Source organism: Jatropha curcas, chromosome 5 (assembly GCF_041381405.1).
Source record: "Jatropha curcas cultivar XTBG-Jc1 chromosome 5, XTBG_Jcur_1.0, whole genome shotgun sequence".
Taxonomy (NCBI): Eukaryota; Viridiplantae; Streptophyta; class Magnoliopsida; order Malpighiales; family Euphorbiaceae; genus Jatropha; species Jatropha curcas.
In genome coordinates, this window is record NC_143155.1 from 18,111,510 (window position 1) to 18,139,330 (window position 27,821).

The following is a 27,821-nucleotide window of genomic DNA, read 5'->3' on the forward strand; positions in this document are numbered from 1 at the left end:
GTTGTATGGACTAATTCTAGTTAATATATGTGGCATTAACAGCTCACTCCGCCTTACCTTGTTATCTAATTAATTTCTTGTATCGACCTCTACTATGCTGCACAATCCTTGAAATACCTATCCATTTTTATGTCTCTTTGTTTGATATCTCCAATAATGGTGGGAGGATTTTTTTTTCCTATTTATGGGCAGCAAGGGGCCTAAGCTTCTCTCTTTTCCCTCCTCTCTTCTTCTTTTCTTGTTCTAACTCTCTCCCTCTCAAAAGAAAACGTCTTTAAGGTCAAGAAATGATTGTTTGCATCAAAGGCACAGACGAGGATGAGAGGGATGAAGCTACTGGTGCAGGCAGTAATACTTTGGCTGAGGTGCTCGTGCCGATGAACATCTGTAAACATGTAGTAATTGTAATGGATGCGTTGAAGGAATTCTCCCGACAACCTCTCCAATGGGCACTTGATCATGTTATTCAAACTCACTGTACTATCACTCTCCTTGGTGTCATGCCATGGCTTCCTTTACCATGTATGTGGCTTTATCTTCTTAATTATTCTTCAAATTTCACTTGTTTTCAACATATTTTCCTTAATGAAAGCACGTTTAATTTCCCTTTTGTTTCAGTATCATGCAAGACATGGTTAGATGTTTGGACGTTTGATCATGGAGATTTGTCAGCACTGAAATCCAGGAGTGAGTGGAAGAATGATCATAAGTATCAGAAGATTCGGAGAATAATTGAGCAATGCGAGCAAAAAGGGGTTCGTCAATTGGCTTAATTTTATCCACTATCCCTCAATTTATCATATGTGATCTGTCATTTAACCTTTTGATGATGTTTCAGAGAAAATCCCTTAATTTACTATATATGATTTACCAATTGGCTTGCAGGTAGTCCCTTGCATGAAAGTGGCAATGGGGCACCCTCTGAAGCTAGTGATTCTCGAGCAGACCACAAATCTTCATGCTACCTTGGTGGTTCTTGACAGGCACAGATCCTTTTCTATACCAAGGAATTATTTTCTTTTCTTTTCTAATTTCAAAAGCTGAGTTAATTACATTATAATTTAATTTAATTGATTGTGTGTTTGTGATAGGCATCTGAGGAAAAACAAAGCATTCTTTGCAGAAAGATTACGAAGCAGCGTAGTGATAATGAGGAGTGATGGAGAGGTTGACATGCTCAAAATACAGACAAACATGGATAATTCCGGTTATCTGAGTCCTACTACGCCAGAATCTACGGCAACCATAATATCTACACCTCAGATTATTATATCTGAAGCTTTGTCTCAACGACTGAAGTGAATAATGGAGAGTCGGAGTTAATTACAAGTAGCAGAGTGAATATTTTGCTGCAAGGGAATGCACATATTGTTTACATTACTTAAATTTTCTTTTGAAGCAAAATCTCATGCACTTACATTTAAAAAGTAAAATGAAAAATATAAAAAATAAATCAGATACATAATCTAAATATACAAATTCTAAAAAATGAATGTGTGAAATATAGGAAATTAACAAATTAAATATAAAGAGCTGACAACAAATACAGTAACAGTGTATGAAAGCCAAATTTGAAAATTTAAATATATTGGCACTCTAATTTTAAAATCAGACTATAAAAAGGAACAAAATGATATTATGGTAGGATCCGGTGTTTGACATTGGATTAATTTAACTCAAAAGAGGCAAAACTCACCGTTTTGATACCACTTCCCCTAAACGAAAGGTCCTTTTGTTTGCATTGAACTGCCTCTTCAAAAATCCCTAATCGCCCGACTTTCAAGCTCTATCTCCCTCGCTGCCTCGCAAACACTTCTCTCGTTCAATGGGAAGTATCCTTCTCTTGTTCTTGGTTTAGGACTTTCTTTTTGGAATCGAATGTTTAATCCATCGCGTTGAATAGAAGCATAACGTGGTTGTTTGGCAATGACAAGGCAGAAGCGTGATTAGTAAATAATATACACTATCTGATGCTTTTAATGGTTGTCGTTTAACCTTCTGATGTGTAACAAATTTGAGCCTTTGATAATTAGAAATTATGGATTTGCAGATTGTGACAATTTCAATATATATATAAAATCAATCCATATGTTAGGGTGCTTCAAGTAAGGACGAACCTACTAATTCCAAGCAAACCAAAAATAAGTACCTTTACAGAAAATACATAGGGCTAAGGTGGGTTTGGGTTTTGTAGCTCGAGATGAGAGGGGAGAACTTTTAGCAGCAAGCGCTAAGAAAGGTGTTGGCCCTCTTGAACTGGTGGAGGCTGAATGTGAAGCTCCTATTTTTGTGTTGAAGCGTGCAAAAGAGTTGAGTTGTTCCTCTGTTGTCTTAGAACTCAATTGTCTCGTAGTGGTTCAAGCTTTGAAAACCATGTCTTTTCCCCGCAAATAAACTTGGGACTCGTCTGTTGAATTTACTAGATATTGCAAACTCTTTCCTTTCTATTAATATAGGTAGCGGTAGCCATGATTCTGAAATCGCCGATTTCGATTCTAAAAAATTTAGAATCGGAACCGAATCGAAAATAAATGGTTCCGGTTCCAGCTTGGAACCGAACGGTTTCAATTTTATTCCCGGTTGTTTAATGGTTTTAAAATTAGCGGTTCCAGTCGATTCTCCAATTGATTTTCCGGCGAATAGCATAATTATAAAATAAAAAAATTAGATAATATTTTTTTATTAAAAATTAAAAATTTAAATATTTATGAAATAATTTTTAGAAAAAACTTTAAGCAAAAATTTTTTTAAAAAAAGGCTTAACTTAATTTATTTGTCTTTTAAAAGACATGAATTTTTTTTTTTTTTTTTTTTTTAGAAAAAGGGGTTGGACTTAGTTTATTTTTTTTAAATGAAAAGGGGTATTGATAGTAAATCTAAAAAATCAAATTTCTATAAATACCCTTAAAACTAGTCGTTATATAGTTGTTAGGAGGATTAATTTGAAAATTTTATAAAAATATTTGAAAAAATAAAAAAATTTATTGAAATCGGGTGGAACCGTTGATTCGAACCATCAGAATCGCCGGTTCCAGTCGGCTCCGACTGATTCTTAAAACCGTCGGTTCACAGTTCCTTAAAAGTTGAAATCGAAACCGGACTGCAAACCCTAATTTCAAATTTAGTTCCGGTTCGGACCGATTTTGATTTCTCAAGATTCCGATTCCGGTTCCACTGGTTCCAAATCAGTGATTCCGACTCCAAAAATCGTGAAATGGCCACTCCTAAATATAGGTCATACCCGTAGGGAGGGCAATATTGTGGCCCATAATTTAGTAGAGTCAGTTTTTTCTTTTGAAGAACAAAAACTCATTTGGGTGTAGGAGGTTCCATCTTCCATTTTGTCATTTGTAGAAGTTGATAAAGCTTTCATTTCTCAAAAAAAATATTGAGATTAGATTTTATGATATTAGTTCCATTAGTGTCCTTCTAATGTTGTAATAACAATTGTTATCTCCTTCATCTCTCTAAATCTCCATCTCAGCAACTATATATTCAAACTCAAAATTAATTATTTTCCTTTGTCTTGATAATTTTGGTAATTAATTTTGATTATTTCTTTAGATTTATCCCAAGACAAACAAAAGTGGGCCATAAGACTTCAGTGAGATAGCTAATTAGCATCAATGCATATTTTCTTTTTCTTTTTTTTTTTTCCCTTTCCCTTTGCCTTCATTTTTTCTTTTACTGCTTTCTCATAATTTCCCTTTATGTCTTGTGAGTTTTCTTCAGTATCCATAAAACCCTTGGATTTTGACCGAAATATTACATTTTTTGGTGACTAATATCAGTCGGAGCAAGTCTTTCCATCCTCTTTCTCTAGTTTTAAGCTTGGAGTTCTATTACACTCACTAGACCTCTGGATGACCTTTCCTCTTCTCAAAATATTTGTAGGTGTTAATTTCTCTTTTTTTTTTTTCTTTTTCTTTTTTCTTTTTATTCTTTACAATATTTATAAGAATTGCATTTTTTGCTGCAAAAAATTTGGTCTCATTGTAGCTTTAAAAAATTTGTTGCCTTTGTCTATGAGATCGAGCTTGAAGCTAGTGGTCGGTGCCATTGATTGAGGGTCTAGATCTTGATGAGAAGGATAAGAATCGAAGAGAAATTTATTCTGCAATCTGCGTATGCAAAGTTTAACGGTACCCTGCAATGTCCATTAAGATTTCGTATATGCTGCTTTCTTTGATTGCTCTTTTGTTGGTAGTTGTGGTTGTGGCAATAGCTACATTGATTATGCAATTTGTTGAATTTTTGTGGTTGTTAATAACAGTCATTTCGCGGCTGTTAGCAATTAAGAGTTCATGTAAATGGGTTTCTTGGATATGAACAATTTCTGGTTTTATAAAGGGTACTACTTGTCAATTTAAAATATCTCTCTCTCCTCATTCTTAGTTTGTTTTTTGTTTCAATTAATGGAAAGAATAGTTGATTTTGAAAGGAATGACCATCTAACGAGACAGAATCAAACCTTGGGGACTAAGGAGGGTGTACTGCATTAAGACCCTATTAGATTTTAAAATCTTGTGGGTTCAATTTAGACTCTTATAAAATCCATAAAATCTGATGGTATTCAATTATGACTTTTTAAAAGTCCATACAAATTTGATAGTATTCAAAAATTGCTGATTTGGAAGGATTTTATAAAATTATTGCTTTTATCAGATTTTAAGATGCTAGGTATGAATAAAAGAGTCATTTACAAATCCATTCCAAATCCAAAGATTTCAAAATTCTTTTAAAATCAAATGGAGTCTTGATCCAATACACTCCTTAATAAGGATATGTATTCGTTTAAAATTTTACTACTCGTATCCGTTCTAAACCCATTCAAATAACCGTATTCGAACCCGTTTAAATTTTACTACCTGTCCAAAATTCATTTAAAATAGCTCTTAAACGGATAGGGTGCTCATGAATTTTAAACTATTTAAGTTTGAATTTATTTAAAATATATTTTTTTACTAATAATTGATAGGGTACCCGTGGATAGGGTACTTACTACCGAACCTGTTTAATATAGCAGTTAATGGGTAGCGGGTATCCAAATATCTATACATATACCCTACCTATATCCATTATTAGTAGCAATTTCACTATCCATATCCGTTACAAGTAGTTATTTTATTATTTATATCTGTTCAGACCCTTTTATGACTACCCATATCCTGTTTAAACGGATAGGAGCGGAGTGTGTATCCTAAAATACCCGTACCACTTCTCTCTATCCCTTAAGATGTAAAACAATGTATTAATTATCGGATTAGTTTAGAATTAATTCATGTTCTGAAATTTTGATATTTTGACAAAAATTAATATTAATGGTGCTGCAAATTTTTAGAATTAATTTGATTATTTTTTTTAGAATTTTTATGCATTGATTTCAATGAAATAAGGGTTTAATCAAATAAAAAAATTTGAAAAAGTTTTGAAATAGTCAAAGAACTAAAGAATGCAATCTGCCATTGTTGTGGATGGACCACTAGCCTTCATGAGTTGCAAGCGATCGGTCATGCATTAGTTTTAAATTAATATAAAATCAACTCCTTGCACGAGCTTTGGAAGTTGGCGCAAGTCCTAGCCAATGGTAGTTGCTGATTTTCAGTTTTAAATTAATATAAAATCCCCTCCTTGCGCAAGCTTTGGAAGTTAGCGCAGGTCCTGACTAATGGTGGTTATTGGTTTTCAGTTTTAAATATATATATATATATATATATATATATATGAACTTGCGATTTTTCGACGAGACGGTCACCGTTCATGTCAAGGGACGAGAAGCCTATGGTCGTTTAACGACATCGTGACTGTTGTGGGAGCACAGGATAGCCGGCGGCGGTGGCGTTGGCCATTGTAGGCCTTCCACTATCGGCGGCGGTAATGTTTTAATGAAGAAAAAAAATGATTTCAGAGAAGATGTCACATTTACATTTTGGTCCCTCGTGTTTTCAGCTTTTAAGTTGAGCTCCAAAATCTTTTAATTTGTTCAATTAGGTCCTAAAATTAATTTTGATTAGATATATAAAAATCACTGTAATTCTATCAAAGTCAATCAAAATCTATAAAAAAAAACTCTTACAAATTTCATAAAACTCTGTGTAGAATTCTAGTAGAATATGTGGAAATCTTAGAAAATCCTTCAATTCTATCAAATTTAAATTAAATGGCATTTGACATATTAGAGGCTCATAGTTAATTAATTAATTAATTAAAGCAATATATATCTTAGGAGTTAACATGATGCACGATGAAGACAAGTTACATGAACTGTTGTTCACCTGAATGGTTGAAGAGGTGACAATTCGATAACCAGCTGGTGCCTTATAAAAGCCAAGTCCGAACAACAGAACTAGCCCCAACAATCAACTCTAAAAATCAAACTCAAGATCAAACTCAACTACAATTATCAAGCAATTTTATTTCAATTTCCTTTATGTTAATTGTAATTTCTTTGTTCCAAGTATTGTTAATTTGCCTTCACAATCTCAATCTTTGTCAATAAGATATTTTTAATTCAAGCAATCTCTTTCTTTTACAAAGCTTTCTACAGTTTCTATTTTCAAGCACTATTTATTTTATTCCAACAGTTGGTGAAACATTTATCGTGAAGCCAAACCTTTCAATCCTCTAATAAAAAAGTTCAGGTGTGTAATTTCTCCTGTAATGATAGACTTTAATACATAGCATGCTCAAATTGTTAGTCAGCCCGTAATTATTTCTCAGTATGAATACTAATATAATTAATTTTAATCTAGAAATTTAATTTTAACTCAATCTCTTCTTAGTTTAGTAATTGATTATATTGAATAAAATTTTAGGCTAAAAATTTGAACAAAACATAACGTGTAATTTATTATGTTATATTAAAATTATAACACTAATACTTATCATATTGAAAATCCTAATTGAGAGGTTCTCCCTAGTCTTATTTAGGAATTGTGGAAATTTTGTATATCATTATATACATGTTTACTTTGTGTAAAAAAGAATTTCACCACTAAGTTTTATTTGCTTTCGCTATCAAATACTCCCTACCTCATTATCATTATATATAATAAAGGAGAATTAAGGGTTTTATTGAATGTTGATATGGCACTTCCTTTAAAGAGAGAGAGATTCTCTAATATTTTAGTAGTATTTAACTAATTGGAGGAAAAAATTGTAAATTTTGAAGAAAAAACATGTTTTTCATTAAAAATTCTCCTTTATTATATATAATGATATGTTTTCTCTGTTTTAATTGGCCACATATAAATATTAAATTAGCATTTTTTTTTTACCTTTGCATGAATAATTCATTCATTAGTTAGAATAAAAATTTTCAATTTTATGTAATACATTTGAATCATACTACCTATGCATTATATGCACTTTAAATTTTAACAATTTATTCAATGCACATATTTTATAACTTAAAATTAAATATATTATATAGTCGCGCAAAGCGCGGGAAACCACCTAGTTCTTTAATATAGGAACAACTAATTTTTCACCAAAATTAAGAAAGTAGTGTAACCAACTTCTTTTGCCCTTTTTTTTCAAATTTACCCATAATATCTCATTTATTCCTCTTTTAATATCAATGTGTATCTTAAATTACGTTTCAATCTTCAATGAGGCTTTTAAATGATTTGTTGGAATGAAAAGAATACAAGTGGTTGCAAAAAAATGAAGTTTATGCTCTGACCTGAGGAGGCAAATTCATATTTTGGTCCTTTATTCGGGAAAGTTGTGTGAAAATATGAAAATTTATACTCATTTAACCTTCCAACTGCTTTTAGTTATTGAAAACGCACTTTAAATATCATGTAATTTTTCAAATATAAGGATGAAGTCTGTAAGGATTCATTTCAATGTGGCTAACTTAAAAATGTTACGGTGTTTTTCTATTCAAACTCTATTTTAATCAACGCTCATATCATATATATGAGCACGTAATTTAACCTTTCAACTGCTTTTAGTTATTGAAAACGTACTTTAAATATCACGTAATTTTTCAAATATTCGGATGAAGTCTGTAAGGATTCATTTCAATATGGTTAACTTAAAAATTTTACGATTTTTTTCTATTCAAACTCTATTTTAATCAACGCTCATATCGTATATATGAGCACATTTGTTTTCAACGGAAACTGATGTGAAAAACTTATTCTCGAAAATTTCTCCATATTAAATGTTCATCTATACCTTTTGTTTGCCACTACATTGAGAATTTCTCACATTAAAAGTTTCACAAATGACTAAAACAAAAGTAAAATAGACTTTTCACATTAGCACAGTTTTCAAAGTTACCAAATTAGGCAAAATTTTATATATAAAAAGAACACTTAAAATGGAAAATTTTCCTATATAAAAAAAATGGAGAGAGTAATTATTATTTTCTTTCACTATTATTATTATTATTTTTTTTTTTGCTATCAAGGGTATATTGAAAACTTCTCGATTATTGTTCATCTTTGAAGTATCAATTTTTATTTTTAATTTTTTTATATACTATCATAATTTTTTTTTTTTTTCATCATTTGAGATCTGGTACAACTTTACAACTTGAATTAATTGGTAATATATTCGTAGTATATATTATTATGTTATGTGTTTTTACTCAATTCAAGTTTTCTTTATATATATCATTTGAATTATATGGGGTTTGTAACACTGATATTGTATATTAATAGTAAATAAGAGACAAATAAATTGGAGGTAAAATAGTTGATATTAGTTTCATTAGTAAGTTAAAAGTACATTAAAATTGAGACCCATCTATTAGCAAGCAGTTAGTTCTTTAATATCGAGATTAGATTTATTATATTAGTTCCATTAGTTTCCTTGTACGGTTGATTACTTAATCATTTTTTACTATTTATATTACAATTTATTATTACTATTTTATATTAAAAGAAAAAATAATTTTTTATTCGATCATTTAAAAATAACAAAATTAAATAGTAAAATGATCGTGAAAAACATTACAAAATTATATCTCATTGAGATATGTTGAAAAAGTTGCGATGTTAATATGTGCTATCTTGGCAAAGCCTTTCACCAAGGTATGAATCAGTAAAATCTATACATAATATGACCTGCATAAAAAAATGCATAAACAATATTCCTACAAATGATAATAAGACTTGTAATAGTATCATTTTTCTCATTCTCATTTTCGTCACATCTTAATAGACAATTTTCATAAAAATTTGAGTTTATATTTGTATAAAAAGAAAAGTTCTATTTTTAATAAAATATATATATATTTTAATATCCATTTTGAGGAATGAAAAGATATATTAATATACACAGTTAATAAATTACTTCTATGAAATTTTATCTTCTTTTCATTTTTCATTTATACTTCTAACATTTGTCATTCTATAATTCAAAATACTGTCAAATGACAAATTGTGATACTTACATTTGGCTTCCATATAAGGCAAATTATTCTTCTTTTATATATTATATAGATACTATTATATATATGTATTTATAATATTTCAATTATTTAATTAAATAAACAAATATTAAAATTTTTCCCACAAAATAGAAAATTGAACAAGATAATAGTTATTATATGCAAGCAGCCAAACACAATTAGAGATGCAAATAGATAGGTTTCAAATAGGATAGTGCAATACCCATGCCCATTCCCCATCTCATCCCCAATCCCTATACCTACCCGATACCCTATCGGTTAAGGAATGTTACACCTATACTCAAATCTAATAGGTTCTTATATAATCACGAGTACTCATTTATTGGTGGGTACCCATGGGTATTATTAAATACAGATACCCATTTATCCACATACTCATATTGTACTCATATTGTTTAAAGATTAAATTACATTGAATTAAAAAAGTAAAAGTTTTTATCCAAATGGTTTATGTAGTACATATATAAAAAATTAAAATAAATAAATATTTAAAAAAATGATAAATTAAAACTTTAATTATAAAGCCGTCTTTTTATCATAATACTTCACTCAAAGTGTAATATTAGTAGACTCTCCAAGTATAATTGTAATAAAAATCAATTAATAGAATGGCTAAAAACTCAGATAACAAAATCATTAAACATAAAAATATAATTATCTGAGCACTCCAAACTACCATTATCACCATTATTTTTCTTTATTATTTGTGAAATTGAAATTTAACTCAAATAAAATTGAATTTTAAATTTCAAAATCTAAAACTTTAAAAATTTGACCAATTAAAATTAATATATGAAAACTAGAGTGAAGTCATTTTAGACTACTCTATACTACAATATAATTAAAGTTATAATTTATATAATCTCTTGAAATTTAGATTTTGAGTCCAGATCTAGGTTTGAATTTCTAATAACAATACTCATACTCAAAATAAAACTTTCGGACTTTATCCAAACTCTATCCATATTTAATTAAAACCTTAAAATTCGGGTTTGACTGGATTCAGATACCCTTGCATTGAGTTGATTTTACCATCCCTAAGCACAATAACTTCATTTCTCTCTTCTTTTTTTCTTTTCTTTTCCCTTTTCTATTTATACTTATAGAATATACGTTTGCTATCTTTTTTTTTTTTTTTTCTGTTAAACAGTATTTCAAATGTATTTATTTTTATTTTTAACATTTATTATATTCCAAAAATATATGACCAATCAAATGAAATATTACTATAAAAATTATAGATTCTTAATGAAATTTATGGCTAATTCAAATATAGGAGTTTATCATTATTAATTAATCAATATCCCTTTTTTCACCATCCCAATGTTTCTTATTCTAAAAAAAGGACAAAAATATATAAAAATTAAAATTGTAAAATAAAAATAAATAATGACTAGTAAATATATAGATAATAAAATGGTGATAAAAAGACTAATATTTGCATTCAATTAAAAATTATATAGAAAAATCAATAAAAGCTATATAAAAAATTAAATTTATTAGTACATAAAATGAGTGAAAACAACATGCAATTCACATTCTCAAATATCATTTGATAATAAATTCAAAACTTTCACATCTGGCTAAATATAAAAGCTGCGCAAATTTTGAGATTATCTTAATATATATTGGAAACTTCATAATCATCCATGTCATTATTGATAAGACTCTTTAAATTAGTTTGAAATTTGTGGAAGTATAAAAATATTGAAGTTTCCTATTTTGATTCAAATAATAAAAAAAATGTCCATATTAATTATTTAGAGTGTTGTTATTAGATTTGACATGGTGCCCCAAGCAAGATGTGTTCTTAGGAGCAAATGGGAAAAGCTTTGGAAATTATAATAATAATAATATAAATAATGGTCATGGTTGAGAAGATTGTGGTTTATTCCTAGCTTTTTTTTTTTTTTTTTTTTTTCAATTGTGCAAAACAAACGCGGAAGGAAGTATTTTACCTCTTTTAAAAACTCGGGAGGAAACGCTTTTGCATCTCCATTGTGGATTTGCACCGATTTGTCAGGCCGGTGGACTTAAGATAGCCAATGGTTAAAAAAAAAAAAAAAAAAAAAACCCATTTCAAAAGACTTAGAAATTGCAGAGAGATTTTCAACCCAACGACTCCATCGATCAACAATGGGAATGTGCAACCAATAAGATGCAAGACTCATTTATTGGGATAATACTTATGTAAAAAATGTTATGTATATGAAATAATACTTGCAAAATACAATTATAAAGTACAATGTACATCAAGAAAGCAATCGGCGGAATATGCAATCCTTCATCTAATATACTAGTGCAACCAGAAGTAGCACATGAACATCCTGTGCTATTTGTTTAGTATGATAGTGAAAGGTACCTTACTAATTAAACATGCATATCAAAGAGGTAACTAATCGAACCACGCTTTAGCATCCTAAATGTTGATGGAGGAAGAGAATTTTAACTAGTTATAGAAAAATAATTATACAAAAATGAAAAAAAGAGAGTCAGGTAATCCAATCTTACAAGTCAAAATAAAAGTGAAACAAGAAATAATTGACATTGTTAACTAGAACATCTCCATTCTCTGTGGAACAGGAGTCTTAATAACTTGCAGTATTTGCACAACTTCTGCCATGGAAGGCCTACTGGATGGAATTTGAGAAGTACAAACCAAGGCCAATTTCAGAACAGGCAAAACCTCATCTTCTGGATAATCTCCCATATTAGGATCAACACAATCCAATGAATTCCCTTGCTCGAGTAAAACTCGAACATGATCATTTAATATGACAACATTATCTTCACCATATTCAATTGGTCTTCTACCAGTCACTACCTCAAGAATCATAATTCCAAAACCATACACATCGCATTTCTCATTCACCCTCAAGCTTTGACACGCTAATTCCGGTGCCACATACCCCAATGCGCTCTGGAATCTATTACTCATCACATGCTTATCAAGCTTTGTTAGAAGTCTTGCAAGTCCAAAGTCTGAAATCTTTGGATTGCAATTATCATCAAGAAGAATGTTGCTTGGTTTTATGTTATAGTGAATGATCGGAGGACGAAAGGAATGATGCAAATAAGCAAGCCCCTTTGCTGTTCCAAGCACAATTTTGAATCTATTAGCCCATGAAAGAGGAGGAGTAGCATGAAGTTTTGCTTGTAAGCTACCATTGTTTGCAAATTCTGATACCAATAGCTGAAACTGAGGTGTCCAGTAATACCCTTTCAATGAAATCAGATTAGGATGCTTTGCTTTGCCTAAAATTCGAACTTCTCGATCAAAATCCTCGCAGTACTGAATAATATTCGATGTAACAAGTTTCTTTATAGCTACCATTCTTTCTTGAGAACCACCTAATGAGACCTTATAAACAGTTCCAAACACTCCTTCTCCTATCTCAGAAGCCTTGTTAAGGAGTGATTCTGGATTGTTAATGAAATCTGGGGAAGATGATCTTGAATCAAACAGAATAAGCTTGCCTGTGGCAGGACTTGCAGACCTTGAAGAGCTAGAGAATATGCTTTCTAAAGCATGGTCGACAAATGCAAGCCGCTTCTTAGCAGATATATTCAAGAGGCTAATCACAATTACTCCAAACACTATAAACACAGCTGCTGAAATTGCAATAATTGCTGAGGTGCTGAGGAGCATGCGGTGATGAGAGCTTATGGAGTCATAATCCGAGGATACATTTCGCGGTCTGTTGTTACCATAGGCGTATGGATTGAGGACTAGAGGTTTAGGAACATTCATCTTACATGGTCCCTTGAGCAAAGGTGAGCAAATTCCCAAATTTCCTTGCAATGCACTTTGATCCAAGCTTGGAAATATACCTTCAGAAGGAAGCCTGCCTATGAGATTGTTATATGATATGTTGACAGCAAGTAGGTTCTCCAATTTTCCAAGCTCTAATGGTATTTCTCCACTCAGTTCATTGAATTCCAGTTTTAGAATCTTGAGTTTGCTTAGCTTTGAAATGGACTTGGGAATAGGACCACTTAAATTATTGTGAGACAAGCTCCTGCACAAGCAAGCATAATAATTAAGCATTTACATTTATAAAACAAGGCAGAACTTGGAAAGAAAGAAATTATATACATGAATTATCTAAATTACTCATCCAAAATCAAAAAATTGTGTGGATCCATTTGGATAACTAGTTATTTGAGATAATTGATGTTCTGCATAATTATGTCTAAATATAAAACCAAAAGAAAAAAAATCAGCAGAATACAAATTCCAAATACTCAGTAATTTCAAATGAGTAGCTATTTTGAAATAAAAGACTTACAGCAAATAGAGAGAAGAACAGTTTCCAATCTCTTCAGGAATTGAACCACCCAACGAATTCCCATCCAATTGAAGAATGCTCAACCTTCCAGACTCACAAATATCTGCTGGGATTGAACCAAATATTGCACTGTTTCGAAGATCCAACACCATTAGATTCTGGAAATAACCAACCTCTGCTGGCATTCTGGATTGAAGATTGTTCCATGACAAGTTCAAATATCTCAAATTGGAAGACAGACCCATTTCTGCTGTTACATTTCCTGTCAAATTGTTTCTTGAAAGATCAAGTGTACGAATCTCTTCATAAAATCTTCTTGAACCAGCCGGAATTGAACCAACCAATTGGTTATCTGAAAAATCAACTACCTCTAAACCAAGATCAAACAAACCCTCTGGTATAGTTCCATTAAAGCTATTACCTTTCAATCGAATGACTGATAACATGCTACAATAAACAATGGAGATTGGAATATTACCACTAAGTTTGTTATTTGACAAACTTAAATAGGTAAGAGCTTTGATTTCGCTTATAGATAAAGGCAGACTTCCAGTAAGACTGTTACTAGAAAAGTCTATATAAACAAGCTTGCTTAAGTCACCAATCCATTGAGGGAAATCACTGGACAACATATTATTTGATAAATTGATATAACTCAGTGAGGTGAGTTGCCGGAGAGATTCCGGCAATGGTCCGGTGAAGAGATTGTCGCTAAAATCTAATTTATACAGATGTATACAAAGTCCAATATCTATAGGTAATGGACCAGAGAACTGGTTACCCTCAAGTTGTAGGACTTTCATATTGTGTAGGGCAGATATTCCTTCTGGTACCGAACCAGAAAACTCATTCTCTGAAAGATCCAAAGTTCTTAACCGATTTAACGACCAAATTCCGGTAGAAAAGTCAGGATTACCGGAAAAATGGTTGTTGGAGAGATTGAGTGTATTTAATAAAGAACATTTTGATAGTGTAGAAGGTAATGGACCTTGAAGCGAATTTGAAGCTAAAGAAAGATAGCGGAGAGATAAACAGTTCTGGAAGAGATTATCAGGAAGTGGACCTGATAAAGAATTATAAGAAAGGTCAAGAAATTTAATGGAAGTCATAACAGAAAGTGGAAGTTGACCTGAAAGACTGTTATGACTAAGATTGAGATTTTCAAGTGTTGGAATGACAGGAAAATCTGTAATAATCTCACCACTAAAATTGTTATACGAAAGAGACAATACCTCTAAATGCTGCAATTTCTGAAGCCCTTTGCTTAACTTTCCTGATAAGGATAAATTGTCAAGCAAAACATGAGAAACCCGACCAGTAACAGGATTGCAGGAAATGAATTTCCATGAACATGGTGAATCATCATCTTCATTCCAAGAAGTCAGAGAGGAAAATGGATCTATGAGGTCATATTTGAACACAATGAGGCCTAAAACGTCATCGTTGAGTTTAATAGGTACTTCATCATTGGCTTTAGCAATGCAAGAATTAAGAGAAAAAGCTGAAACCAGAAAATATAACAAGAATTGAACAAAACCCATTATTAACAGTAACAGTCTCTGTCTGTCTTTCTTCCTCTCTTTCAGTGTTTCTAACTGTGCTAGTTAGCTTAGGAAACATGGAAGACTATGGCTATGATGAGATAGAGGAGATATTGTCCTCGATAAGGAAATTCATGTGTGAGAATGAGAAATACTGTTAGATGTTGGCTGCAGCAGTCTGAAAAGTGAAAGCGACGTCGCATGACTGAGTTCACGGGAGGACAGAGAGAGAAAGAGAGGGAGAGAGAGAGAAACTCATCACGAGAGAGATAGGACTTCTTTGCTTTCTTGTCTTTGTCTTTTTGCACTTTTGAAATTAGTTTTTTTATTTTATTTTTTGGAAAAATTACTATTTAGCCCTATAATTTGACAAAATCAAATACTTAGTCCTTATTATTATCAACAATATATTATTAGTTCTTATATTTTGCAACCATTGAGTAAATTAACCATTCCGTTAAAATTTTACATTTTTTGCTATTAAGTGGCCATGAAAAGCACTAAAATATTCTTTTATCCTATTTTTATTATATTTTTCTCTGCTATTTTTTTTTATCATATGTGTATTATGTTTTTGATTTTAGCATATTATATTTTAATGCGAAGTTAACTATTCATACTATTAAAAAAAATGATATTTGCATAGTTAAATTAAAAAATCTAGTCGTCGCTCGCATTTTTCAAGATCTTGCTTCTTTGGGTTATCACCGATCATCATCTTTTATCAGTAGTGGTTCCTTTTTATTTTTCTCTTGATTTTTACTTTATTTTTTCAATAATTTCAAGATTCATATTCGTTTGGAACAAATTTTTGATTTATTCTTATTAATATATCTTGAGTGCTTTTGCTGCTCTCTTGATAAGAGTGAATATTTTTTGTACTCTTATAGTGAGAGTGTGTTTTTTCTCTTTTTATGTAGTTATTTCTCATTATTGAGAAATTTTATTTGTATTTGTGATTTGTTCTTTTTAATAGTTCAAAAATACAAGATAAAATATTGATTACTTTTGGTTGAAGACTTTAGATTTTCAAATTCGGATAAAGAACTGCCTGGTAGGTAACATGGCATGCTCCCCTATTAATCTTTACTATTTTAAATTCGTGTGAGTAGTGTAACAAGTTTCTGAAGAATAAAGTTCGAAATTATATTGTAAAAAGTTTTTTTTGTCATTCTATTTAAAAAAGGACCAATGTTTACTTTGAAGATTAATCTTTTATGTTAAGTTTATTTATGAATATAAAATTTTAATTTTCTATATGTATATTTCTTATTCCTATATGAAAATATTATTATATACTCATATATATAGTCTTTATCAATGAATTGTCAAGTTTCTTTAACAAACGTAATTTTTGCATAAAAAAACTGCGATAAAAATAGAAATAGATAAAGGTATTTTAGGTTTTTTTTTCAAAATTAGTGGTAGAAAGTATAAATTTTAGATGGAAAACTTATTAATCAAATGGGAGAAAATTAGAGAACATATTAATGTTTTTTTTTTTTTTTTTAAAAAAGGGATTAAATAGTTAATTTCTTCAAACTAAAGGCACTAAATAATAATTTACTTTTTCTTAAAAAATTCACGTTGAGGTGGTCCGTGTGACTGCACGGCCATGAAAGGAATGTGAAGTGAGGATACAATCTACAAGAATGAAACCATGCAATTTAATATAATTGAATCTAATAAAATACCATGACGGATGACCTGTTTCATTCTTAAATTAAAATTAAATTAAAATTTTGTTTTATTTTGCAAATAAGATCGGATACTATTTGATTACAATCTGCTTTGGTTTATATATATATAAATTAGCTATAATGGGATCAGTTGTTGATTAGGATTTTATCGGCTACTAACTACTGATTGAATTCATTATTAATCGATTATCATTTATCAATTGTATGAATCAAATGAACTAATGCCTTCAGTATTGCTTAATTTGCTTTATAGAAGTTCTGATTTAAGCTTTGATGTGAAATATTATTAAAGATTTATAATATTAACTTCAATTTATATTATTTTTTTATAGTTTTCTAAATATAAATTTAATATTGCTATAACAATAAAGATGACAAACATGTCTGAGGCTTGATTTTGATTGAATCGAGCTAATTTGGGTTGAACTCATTATTTTAAATTTACACGCTCTTAATCATGTCTTTTTCCAAGGATTCGAATTGAATTATTTTTAGATCGAAAACTATTAGATTATTCACATGACTGATTCACAAAGTAATTTGAGATCAAATTTAGGGTTTTTATATAGAGATGATAATCTTTTACTACGGAATGGTGGTTTGAGGCACATAGGAGATGGGAGATGTACTGAAGTTTTTAATTCTCCATTGTTGCCTGACATTCGTAGTCCTTATGTTGCATCATCAAATGCAACGGGTCTAAAGGAGATATATGTTTCTGATTTGATGCTGTAATTCAATGTGGAAAAAATATTATTGTATATGTTTTATCAATAGGGACACACACACACATATATATACAAGATACTATAAACCTATTAGGAATTTAACTCCTAATAGAACTCTATTTACAACTAGTCCTTAACATTCTCCCTCAAGTTGGAGCATAGATGTTAATCATACCCAATTTGTTACAAAGATAGTTAACCTGAGGTCCATTTAGGGCTTTTGTAAAGATATCTCCTAACTGTTCACTTGTTTTAACATGTCCTGTAGAGATAACACCCTGTTGTATCTTTTCACGAATGAAATGACAATCAATCTCGATATATTTTGTTCGTTCATGGAATACTGGACTTGATGCAATGTGAAGAGCAGCTTGATTACCACACCATAATTTTGCAGGCAAAAACGACTTGAAGCCAATTTCCTCTAACAACTGACAAATCCAAATTAATTCACAAATAGATTGTGCCATAGCTCGATATTCTAATTCAGCACTCGATAATGAGACTATATTTGTTTCTTGCTCCTCCACGATATCAAGTTTCCACCCACAAAGACACAACATCCTGAAGTTGATCTTCTATCAACCTTTGATCCTGCCTAATCCGCATATGAAAAACACTCAATGTCCAAATGCCCATGATTACTATAAAGAAGGTCACAACTTGGATTGCCTTTCAAGTAGCACAAAATCTATCCTAAAGCTTCCCAATGGATAACAGTAGGGGAAGACATAAACTGGCTTAAGACGCTCACAGAGTAAGCAATATCTGGACTTGTTACTATAAGATAATTCAGTTTGGCCACCAATCTTCTATACATCTAAGGATCATCAAATAGCTCACCACCAATTGAAAGTTGCAAATTAGGAGTCATTGGAGCACTGCATTGCTTGGCACCCAACTTTCTAGTTTCCATTAGTAAGTCAAGGACATACTTCCTTTGAGATAAGAAAATGCCTCTCTTACACCTAGACACTTCAATATCTAAAAAATACTTCACCAATCCTAAGTCTTTTGTCTGAAGCTGAGTCTGGAGAAATGACTTGAGTGATGTAATGCCGGCTGAATCACTTCCTGTAATAACAATGTCATCTAGATAAACCACAAGTAGAATCAAACCAGTCTTGGTACTTCTGAAAAAAATAGAATGATCAGAAGTACTCTTCTGCATGCCAAATTGGTGTACCACATTGCAAAATCTATCAAACCAAGCTCGAGGACTCTGTTTTAGGCCATAAGAAAATTTGCAGAGTTTACACACTTTACCCAACTACCCCTAGGCAACAAAGCCTGGTGGTTGCTCCATGTAAACTTCCTCCTGAAGATCCCCATGAAGACAAGCATTCTTAACATCCAGCTGATGTAAAGGCCAGTCAAAAGTAGCTACTAGAGAAACAAACAAACGAACAGAAGAAAATTTGGCTACAGGAGAAAAAGTATCAAAGTAATCAAGGCCATAAATCTGAGAATAGCCCTTAGAAACTAATCGAGCCTTGACACGAGCAACAGACCCATTAGGATTCACTTTAACAGTGAAAACCCACTTACAACCAATAGCTTTCTTACCTGCCGAGAGAGGCACAAGATCCCAAGTACTATTAATATCTAAGGCAGCCATCTCCTCTTTCATTACTGCACACCAACCAAGATGGGACAAAGCTTGAACAACAGTTTTAGGGGTAGAAATAGAGTCTAGGTTACTTGCAAAACAACGAGATGAAGAAGAAAGATAATCATAACTGACAAAAGAAGAAATGGGATAGGTACACTTGCGTTTACCTTTTCGAAGAGCAATGGGAAGGTCAAGGTCTGACTAAGGAGTGGATGGCACAGGCTCAAGTTGAGTAGAGGGAACCGGATCTTTTGTTGAAGTGGCAGGTAGGGGAAGTGAGTCAAGAGTTCCTGGTCTCCTGGAATAAACCTGTTCAAAATGAGGTCAAGCGGATGCTAGTGCAAGAGTGGGAATAGGAGCAACAGACGCTGTGGCAGGAGTCGGTGCAAGTTCAGGAATAGTAGTAGGAGCAGGAAAGCTAAGAAATTGCTGGATAAAGTAGACTAAAAGCTCATCATCCTCCCCCCTCACTCTTATATATAGAAGAAGGAAAAAATGGAGTATTCCCAAAAAATATGACATCTACAGAAATAAGATAACGGTCAAGATCGGGAGAGAAATAACGATACCCCTTTTGATGCCAAGAATACCCTAGGAAACATAATGAAGGGACTTTGGATCTAATTTGGTAACCTGTGGATGAACATCATCAACAAAACAAGTACAACCAAAAATGCGAGGTTCAATTGGGAATAAAAGCTTAGAAGGAAACAGGACACTGTAAGAAATTGCAACATTAAGCACAGAAGAAGGCATGCGATTGAGCAAAAAACATGCAGTAGAAACAACATTAGCCTAAAAATGTTTAGGGACCTTCATCTTGAATAGAAGTGCCCTAGGAACCTCAAGAAGATGTCGATTTTTTCTTTTTGCAACCCCATTTTGAGAAGGAGTATTAATAAAAGATGTTTGATGGAGAATACGATTCTATGACGTATAAGATTGGAAGGAACTAGATAGATATTCTTTAGCATTATCAATTTGCAATATGTTAACAAAGGTATTAAATTGAGTTTTAATCTCAACACAAAATGAACAGAAAATAGAGAATATCTCAAAATGAATTTTCATTAAAAATGACCAAGTAACACAAGAATAATCATCCACAAAGGTTACAAAGTACCTAAAGCCAGTTTTAGAAATAATAGGACATGGACCCCAAACATCAGAATGAATTGACTCAAAAGGAGATGAAACCCGTTTATTGACTCAAGGAACTACATGTAAACGATGATGTTTGAAAAATGGATAAGATTCACATTCTAAAATTGATAAAGACTGAAATTGTGGACACAACTTCTTTACAGTAGAAAATGAAGGATGACCCAAACGACAATGAACCTCAAGAGGAGATAGAGCACCAGCACAAGCCAGAGATAACGAAACTTGTTCGTCCAGAAGATAAAGGCCGCCAGACTCACGTCCTCTACCAATAATCCGCTTCGTCAAAAGATCCTGAAACAAACAATAGTGAGGATAAAATTTAACACAATATTCAATGTATGAGTAATTTTGCTAATAGATAATAGGTTAAACGAAAAATGAGGCAAATAAAAAATAGAAGACAATGGAAGAGATGGGATGGGATTGGCAGTGCCAATACACTTGACAGAAGATGTGGACCAATCCGCTAGAGTAACATGACGATTAAATCGTTTAGGTTCTTTTAATGAGGATAAGAGACTAGGGTTACCTATCATGTGATCTGTGCAACCAGAATCAATGACCCAATCTGATGATGTAGACATAAGACATGTAGTAGGAGTAGCTGAATTGGCAGCAGCAGCAATTGAGAAATCAATAGACTTAGAAGAACGGTATCTAGAGAGCTTAGCATACTCAGCAGCAGATATTGTTACAGTATTGTCAAAAGAAGTAACTACAGAATCTTGAGTGGCCATATTTGCCCTTGGCGGCTTATTTATCAGTTTCTTGCAATATCGTTTAGTGTAACCAGGTTCATGGCAATAATGGCAAATAAGTATGCTCGCCTCCCGATTAATTGCTCCATTACTACAGTTATTTCCTCCTCTTCCTCTATTTCCTGGCTACCTAGCTACCTGATTACAAGTCACAAGGGCACTATTTTTATAAGGGAAAGGGGTATGAGAGCCTTCAGTACGTAGTAATCTAGCGAAAGTCTCCTGAAGAGAGGTAACGTCACTGCCTGAAAGAACCTATGATATGGCAATTTCAAAAACCGGAGCAAGACCTGCAAGAAAACTCATCACAGCCATTTATTCTTGCTAAGTTTGTTGAACCTTAACATTGAAGCTAAAAGGCAATAAAACATTAAGTTCCTCGTAAATCTTCTTAAATTTCATGAAATAAGCTATAAGGGGCTTATCTTGCTGGTCAATCTGATAAAATCCTTTCCAGACCTCATACATACGAGACAGATTACCTTTTCTTGAGTATAAGAATTCAAGATATTCCATTAATTCTTTAACAACCACTTCACTATCAACTGTCAATAGAATTTTGAATCAGTAGAAATAACTTAACATCTTCCCTTAACTAACTTTGCCTGGTGTTACCAGTTGGTGGACCATCAATTAGATTGTCATCTTTTTTAACACTCCTCAAATAAATTCTAATTGTTTTACTCCAATCTAAATAATTAGTTCCTTTCAATTTATGTTCTGTGATTTTATTCATTGTTGGGATCAATTCAGTAATAGTTGCATTAGTATCTATAGATTCAGTACCCATTATTAATAAAAACTAAACACCCTACCAGCAACTCAGAAAAGAGGCACCAAAATAATAGTATGAACCCAACTTAATCTGACCTTTCAACGCAAACAGGGGCAAAAAAAAGAACAGTATTAACCTAAAACGCCAAAGTAATTTTGACAAAACTGAGAATGCCCTTATCAAAACTTCGCCGGATCAAAAAAATGACCACCTGAGTAAACTGCTGATCTGGAATCGAAGTTAGAGAATAAATTCCGATCGCCGAAAACAGCTGGACGCACCGCCACGCACCGGGGCGTGGTACTGTAGCAGAAAACAAATTAGGCGCGTGAGGCCCACGTGCAGGGAATCCGGTGATAGGATTTTGAGGAAACACTGGTCGATAGTTAGAGAAGCTCCTAGGGTAGGCGATGAAACAAAACAATGACCCTAAAGTGGCCACCAAGACTGACAGTCACCGAAATCTTCAATGCATATGAGAAAAATAAGTCTAACGAACCAAAGACTTTGATACCATGTAATTCAATGTGGAAAAAAATATTATTATATATGTTTTATCAATAAGGACACACACACACACACACACACATAGATATATATACACAAGATATTATAAACCTATTAGGAATCTATCTCCTAACAGAATTTTATTTACAACTAGTCCTTAATAGATGCTTCCAGTTAGGGTGGTGGGTTATATGGAAGCTTTATTTTCCTTATTCACAGAACAAGAAGTCCAGTTAATTGAACATAGACCACTTAGTTATAATGGAGTTGAGGATGGTTGGTGTTGGGTGTGGGATACCAAGAGCATTTACACTGTCAAGTCAGGTTATCATTGTCTATATGGTGAGAGCAATTGCCGAGTGGTATTAACTCATGCTCTATGGCATCAGATTTGGCAAGTGGAAGTGCCAACTAAAGTATTGAATTTCATATGGCAGCTGGTGGCCGATTATTTATAGGTGAAGTTACAATTGATCAAGCGGCAGGTTACTGTAGATTTTATGTGTCTGATGTGTAATTTGGTTGAGGAGTTAGCTGTTCATCTCTTTTTACAATGTCCATTCGCAGTAGACTCTTGGCAGATGGTGGGGCTTCAATGGCGACTAGCAAGAGAGGAGCCAGACTCCAACACTAGAGGGGCCAAAAAAATTTTCAAAATTAAGAGGGCCAAATGAAAGAAAAAAAATTTTTTTTGCACTATTTGTAGGTAAAAGTTTAAAATTCTTTTGAGTTTGGGGGAGCCTAGTCCCCCCCACCTCTCCCTCCGCCCCCTGTGGCTAGTGAATGATAGTATTGCTAGCTAGTTACATAAAGTATTTGAGATTTGTGATAGGGAGCGAATATGTCAGGTTTTTATAATTACTTGGGAGTTATGGTAGCAAAGGAACCAGCTTGTGTGGCATGGCTGTTGAAGGTCAGTAGGAGGTGGCATGGCTGTCGAAGGTCAGTAGGAGTTGTTATCCATAGTGCTTTGCAATTTCTGCAAGAATGGCGGCATGCTCAACAAAACAAGAAGTTTGCAGTTGGTCCTCATACTAGTCTTTCTGTCACGCCCCGACTCTAATCACCAGAGGAATTGTCTGCTTTGGTATAGTCCACGGACGCCCTACCCTGTCGTGTAGTCCCCGCACGCCCTACACCACACGGTTTTGTCCCGCAGGTGAAATGGGAAACTTCTTAGGAGGTCACCCATCTTGAGATTTCTGTTAAGTGAGCACGCTTAACCCTGGAGTTCTTTCAACTCTCCAGCCATTCCACCAAAAGGCGCCTCTAATGATTAATTTCCCCCTTTTCGATATATGATTCAATTCATGCCTGTGTCCCGCATTCCACTACCCTGGCTAGCCTACCATCCTTGGATCGCTTTGCCGGGTCGAGATGTTACAGGCCCACCAGCTTCCGCATGGTTCGTCCTTAAACCATACATCTACTGGAGGGGGTCCGGCTCTGATACCAACTGTCACGCCCCGACTCTAATCACCAGAGGAATTATCCGCTTTGGTGTAGTCCACGGACGCCCTACCCCTTCGTGTAGTCCCCGCACGCCCTACACCTCAGGGTTTTGTCCCGCAGGTGAAATGGGAAACTTCCCAGGAGGTCACCCATCCTGAGATTTCTGTTAAGCGAGCACGCTTAACCCTGGAGTTCTTCCAACTCTCCAGCCATTCCACCAAAAGGCGCCTCTAATGATTAGTTTTCCCATTTTCGATATATGATTCGATTCATTCCTATGTCCCGCATTCCACTACCCTGGCTAGCCTGCCATCCTTGGATCGCTTTGCCGGGTCGGCATGTCACACTTTCTATAAGTAAATGGCAGCCATAGGTTCTTCATGGTATTAAGGTTAATGTCGATGTTGCATGGCATGAAGGGTCCTCCAAAGCAGGGATAGGGTGGATTGCAGGGATATGCATGGCTACTATGTAGGTGGTCGGATGGGCCCTCTCTCTCATGTTATCGATCCTGCCATGGTGGAGCTACCGGGTATTAGGGAGGTGCTCAGTTAGTTGAAGGGTAAGTTTGCTGGGATGAGTGTTGTGGTTGAAAGTGATTGCTTGTGTGTTATTCAGGCCGTAACTGGTGCTTCTTTAGATTATTTTTATTTTGGTGCCTGCGTAGTTCATGATTGTAGAGTTCTCTTGAGGGATCTTCCTACAACATCTATTTATTTTGTTAAAAGGTCAGCGAATTAGTGTGCTCATATTCTGGCAAAAGCAATTGTTTTTATGTTTGTTCAGATGAAATGGAAGTCTATCCCATCATCTATTATTTGTGATGTTTTGCCTTCCGATAATAGTAATATATAAATCATTCCCATTTTCCAAAAAAAAAAAAAAAAAAAAAAAAAAAAAAAAAAAAAACCTATACTTTATAGAGTCATCTTGGTTAGGGTAAGAGGCATAAGAGAATAAAGGCATAGGGTGGAGAGTGCTGACATATTACCACCGCACATCTGGGCTTATGTTTTTTATCCATAATAATATTATCAAATCAAATCCAACACTCTTAGCTGTGACCTTATTTGTCGCTTCTTTCATCGGCTGTCCCTTGTTTTTTATCAATTATTTTGTCCCCTTCTTTTTGCTTTCAATTTCGGAATCACTCTATTTATAGAATTTCATACCTTTTTTTCTAATATAACACTAATTTAATTTCAAAATTTGTTGTTACTCTTCTATTATTATTATTATTATTTATAGTAATATATCATCTCTTACTCTGCTATCCCTAAACAGTGCGTATCAATCACCTAATCTGAGGTGTGTTAGCTAATTACAGCTGTCCCTCTTTTATTCTTTTTTAATTTCAATTTTGACTGAATTTTAAATTAAAATGCAAGTTTTATCATAAATTTTAAAATTGAAGTGTGTGGCGGATTAAATTTAATTTAAGGTGCAATTATTACAATTCTCAAAATTTATATTATCCAGAATGATTTTACTTAAAATGTAACTAATATTATTTTCATTCCATAAGACAATACTTATAGCGTTGGAGAAAATAGTTTGTTCCAAAATATTTTTCACATTTGTAGTTTTAAGGAGTACTAAATATTTTTCTCTATGTTTACCCTTTGTATACTACCTCTATTCTATAATACTTGTAATATTTAAGAAAATAGTGTATTCCAAAATATTTATCATATTTGTGGTTTGAAGGAGTACTAAATATTTTTTGCATGTTTACCTTTTGTATACAACTAATAATTATTACTTCAATTTAATGATTTTCTTAGAAAATTAGTATTAAATTAAAGATAATATAGTCAATTTATTGTAACTTAGACAAATTTAATAATTTTCTTAAGGAACGTGCAATTTCAAATGTGATAAGTATTATGGAACAGATGTAGTAATAGTCTTCTTAGAGAATTAGTATTAAATTAAGGATAATATAGTCAATTTACTCAATAATTTATTGTAACTTAAATAAATTTAATAATTTTCTTAAAAAATGTGAAATTTCAAATGTGATAAGTATTATGCAATAGAAATAGAAGTAATTTCCTATACTACATATGTTTTCTTTTAAAAGGAATTGAATAGATTCAAACCCTACCATCTAATTTTGAAATCATCTCACCTTACCATTTTATTTTACATAAAAAAAATTCTCGGGCTCACAAAACTTGACCAAAAAATTTTCTTGTTTTTGGTTAATTGTTCATGTGAGTATAATTTTAATTTGCTGAAGAAACTCTGCTTGTCGTTTTATACGACATTACTTGTATTTCATTTTGTCCTTGTCTTTGTCCATCCCTATTTCTTTTGCATTTGCTAGCATGATCCACGTCATTTTCTTATATTAAAAAGAAAAAATTAATCTACTTTTCCATGATTTTTAAACTTCTTGTTTAAATTAAGTAAGTCTACGCAAACAATTCAAGCTAGGGCTAATTACTATATAGTTTTTAGATTTTTAAGAACCTCAATTTTCAAAATTATGTTATATAGTTTTTACCAATAGTTAATTTTTTTTATTAAATAATTATAAAGTGTTAAAAATACTCTCAAATATTTATTATAAGATTTTTACTGTTTGACGAAATATCCTAGTAAAAATCTTAATTTTTATTTTACACTATTTAGTTCTTATATAATGATTATTCTTAAGAGTATTTTGGATATTTTACGATTACTTAACTAAAAAGTTCCATTAAAATTTATAATATAACAAAATTGTAAAACAGAGAGTAAACAGTGTAATTTTGAAAATAAAATTTCTTACTAGTGTATTTAATAAAAATTTATGGATTAATTATTATGACAAATAGTAAATTCATAAGATATTATTTGAATTTTTAAAAATAATAAGAAAATTATGTATATTTGACGCAATTGACAGACACATGAGTAGCTGTCATTAACTGTTTACTTCCCTTTCTGAAAAGAAATTGAAGTAGCTGACAAACTCTAATAAAGCAACGATTTGCTTATCTTTAATAAGAGTCTGAAATGAGTCAATTTCAACCTAAACAAACGCCATTAAAGAAGTTGTGATCTTTCTACTCGTACAGCAGAAGCATCCTGTCGGTAGGGATAACTAGACAACTTGTCTGTTCTGTGCATCATCCAAGCCAGTGGATATCATTCACCAGAAGTAATGTCCCTATATGTAAGAATTTTTACTAGAATTAAACACCAAAAAAAACCTGAATTTTTCTCAAATTTACGATATTTTTAATTTTGTCAATCAATATTACATATTTATTTTTATTGTTATTTCTAGTCTCCATTTACAATCCGACTGGATGCAGTCAAATGTTACAGCTTCGGAAGTAAAGAAATCTGTTGCAAATCTTGATGTCACTAAATGTGCGAGTTGCTCGATAATGATCCACAAAAAGTCTAGTCCATTAGTTATAAAACCATATTAGATTCTTTCAAGCTTACAATTCGATGAAAAGGAGATTGCCTCCGCATCACATTTTTGCAAACTTAGAAATTTTATATCACTAGGCTTCAATCTTTACAAGTATGTTGATGTATATTCTACCTGTATGGGGCTTCCTTTTAATAAAATTTTTCAGCTAAAATAAATTACTTTATAATAAAATAATCTTGAAATTTTACTAAACCTATCATACTTCTTTCAGCTAAAATAAATTACTTTATAATAAAATAATCTTGAAATTTTACTAAACCTATCATACTTCTCAAGTCGTAAAATTTATTACTTTTGAAATTACAAAATTTGTTAATATTAGCCCAACAAATTTAGTGGCATGTAAAATGCATCTATTTTCTTTATGCTTTTAACAGCAACTTTTCATATAATATTTAATATTTTAACTAATATCAAAATACTAGCTCCGTTATTTAT

General features: G+C 32.3%; 2 protein-coding genes and 1 long non-coding RNA gene across 3 annotated transcripts; 2 read left to right on the plus strand and 1 right to left on the minus strand.

The window, feature by feature from the left end:
* The first annotated feature begins 62 nt into the window (after positions 1 to 62).
* On the plus strand, positions 63 to 1,329 carry LOC110009464 (uncharacterized). Its single transcript, XM_037639503.2, has 4 exons — positions 63 to 522; positions 619 to 755; positions 886 to 983; positions 1,092 to 1,329. The coding sequence occupies exons 1-4, from the start codon at positions 288 to 290 to the stop codon at positions 1,300 to 1,302; spliced, it is 681 nt and encodes a 226-aa protein (XP_037495431.1). The 5' UTR covers positions 63 to 287; the 3' UTR covers positions 1,303 to 1,329.
* Positions 1,330 to 3,468: 2,139 nt separating this feature from the next.
* LOC110009465 (uncharacterized) lies at positions 3,469 to 4,372 on the plus strand. The gene is made up of 2 exons (XR_002284366.3): positions 3,469 to 3,890; positions 4,000 to 4,372. It is a non-coding gene; the product is annotated as an uncharacterized LOC110009465 (long non-coding RNA).
* A 7,478-nt stretch (positions 4,373 to 11,850) lies between these two features.
* On the minus strand, positions 11,851 to 15,493 carry LOC105634348 (Leucine-rich receptor-like protein kinase family protein). The gene is made up of 2 exons (XM_012217193.4): positions 13,714 to 15,493; positions 11,851 to 13,443 (listed from the first exon to the last, which is right to left on the minus strand). The coding sequence occupies exons 1-2, from the start codon at positions 15,252 to 15,254 to the stop codon at positions 11,979 to 11,981; spliced, it is 3,006 nt and encodes a 1,001-aa protein (XP_012072583.1). The 5' UTR covers positions 15,255 to 15,493; the 3' UTR covers positions 11,851 to 11,978.
* Positions 15,494 to 27,821: the final 12,328 nt, after the last annotated feature.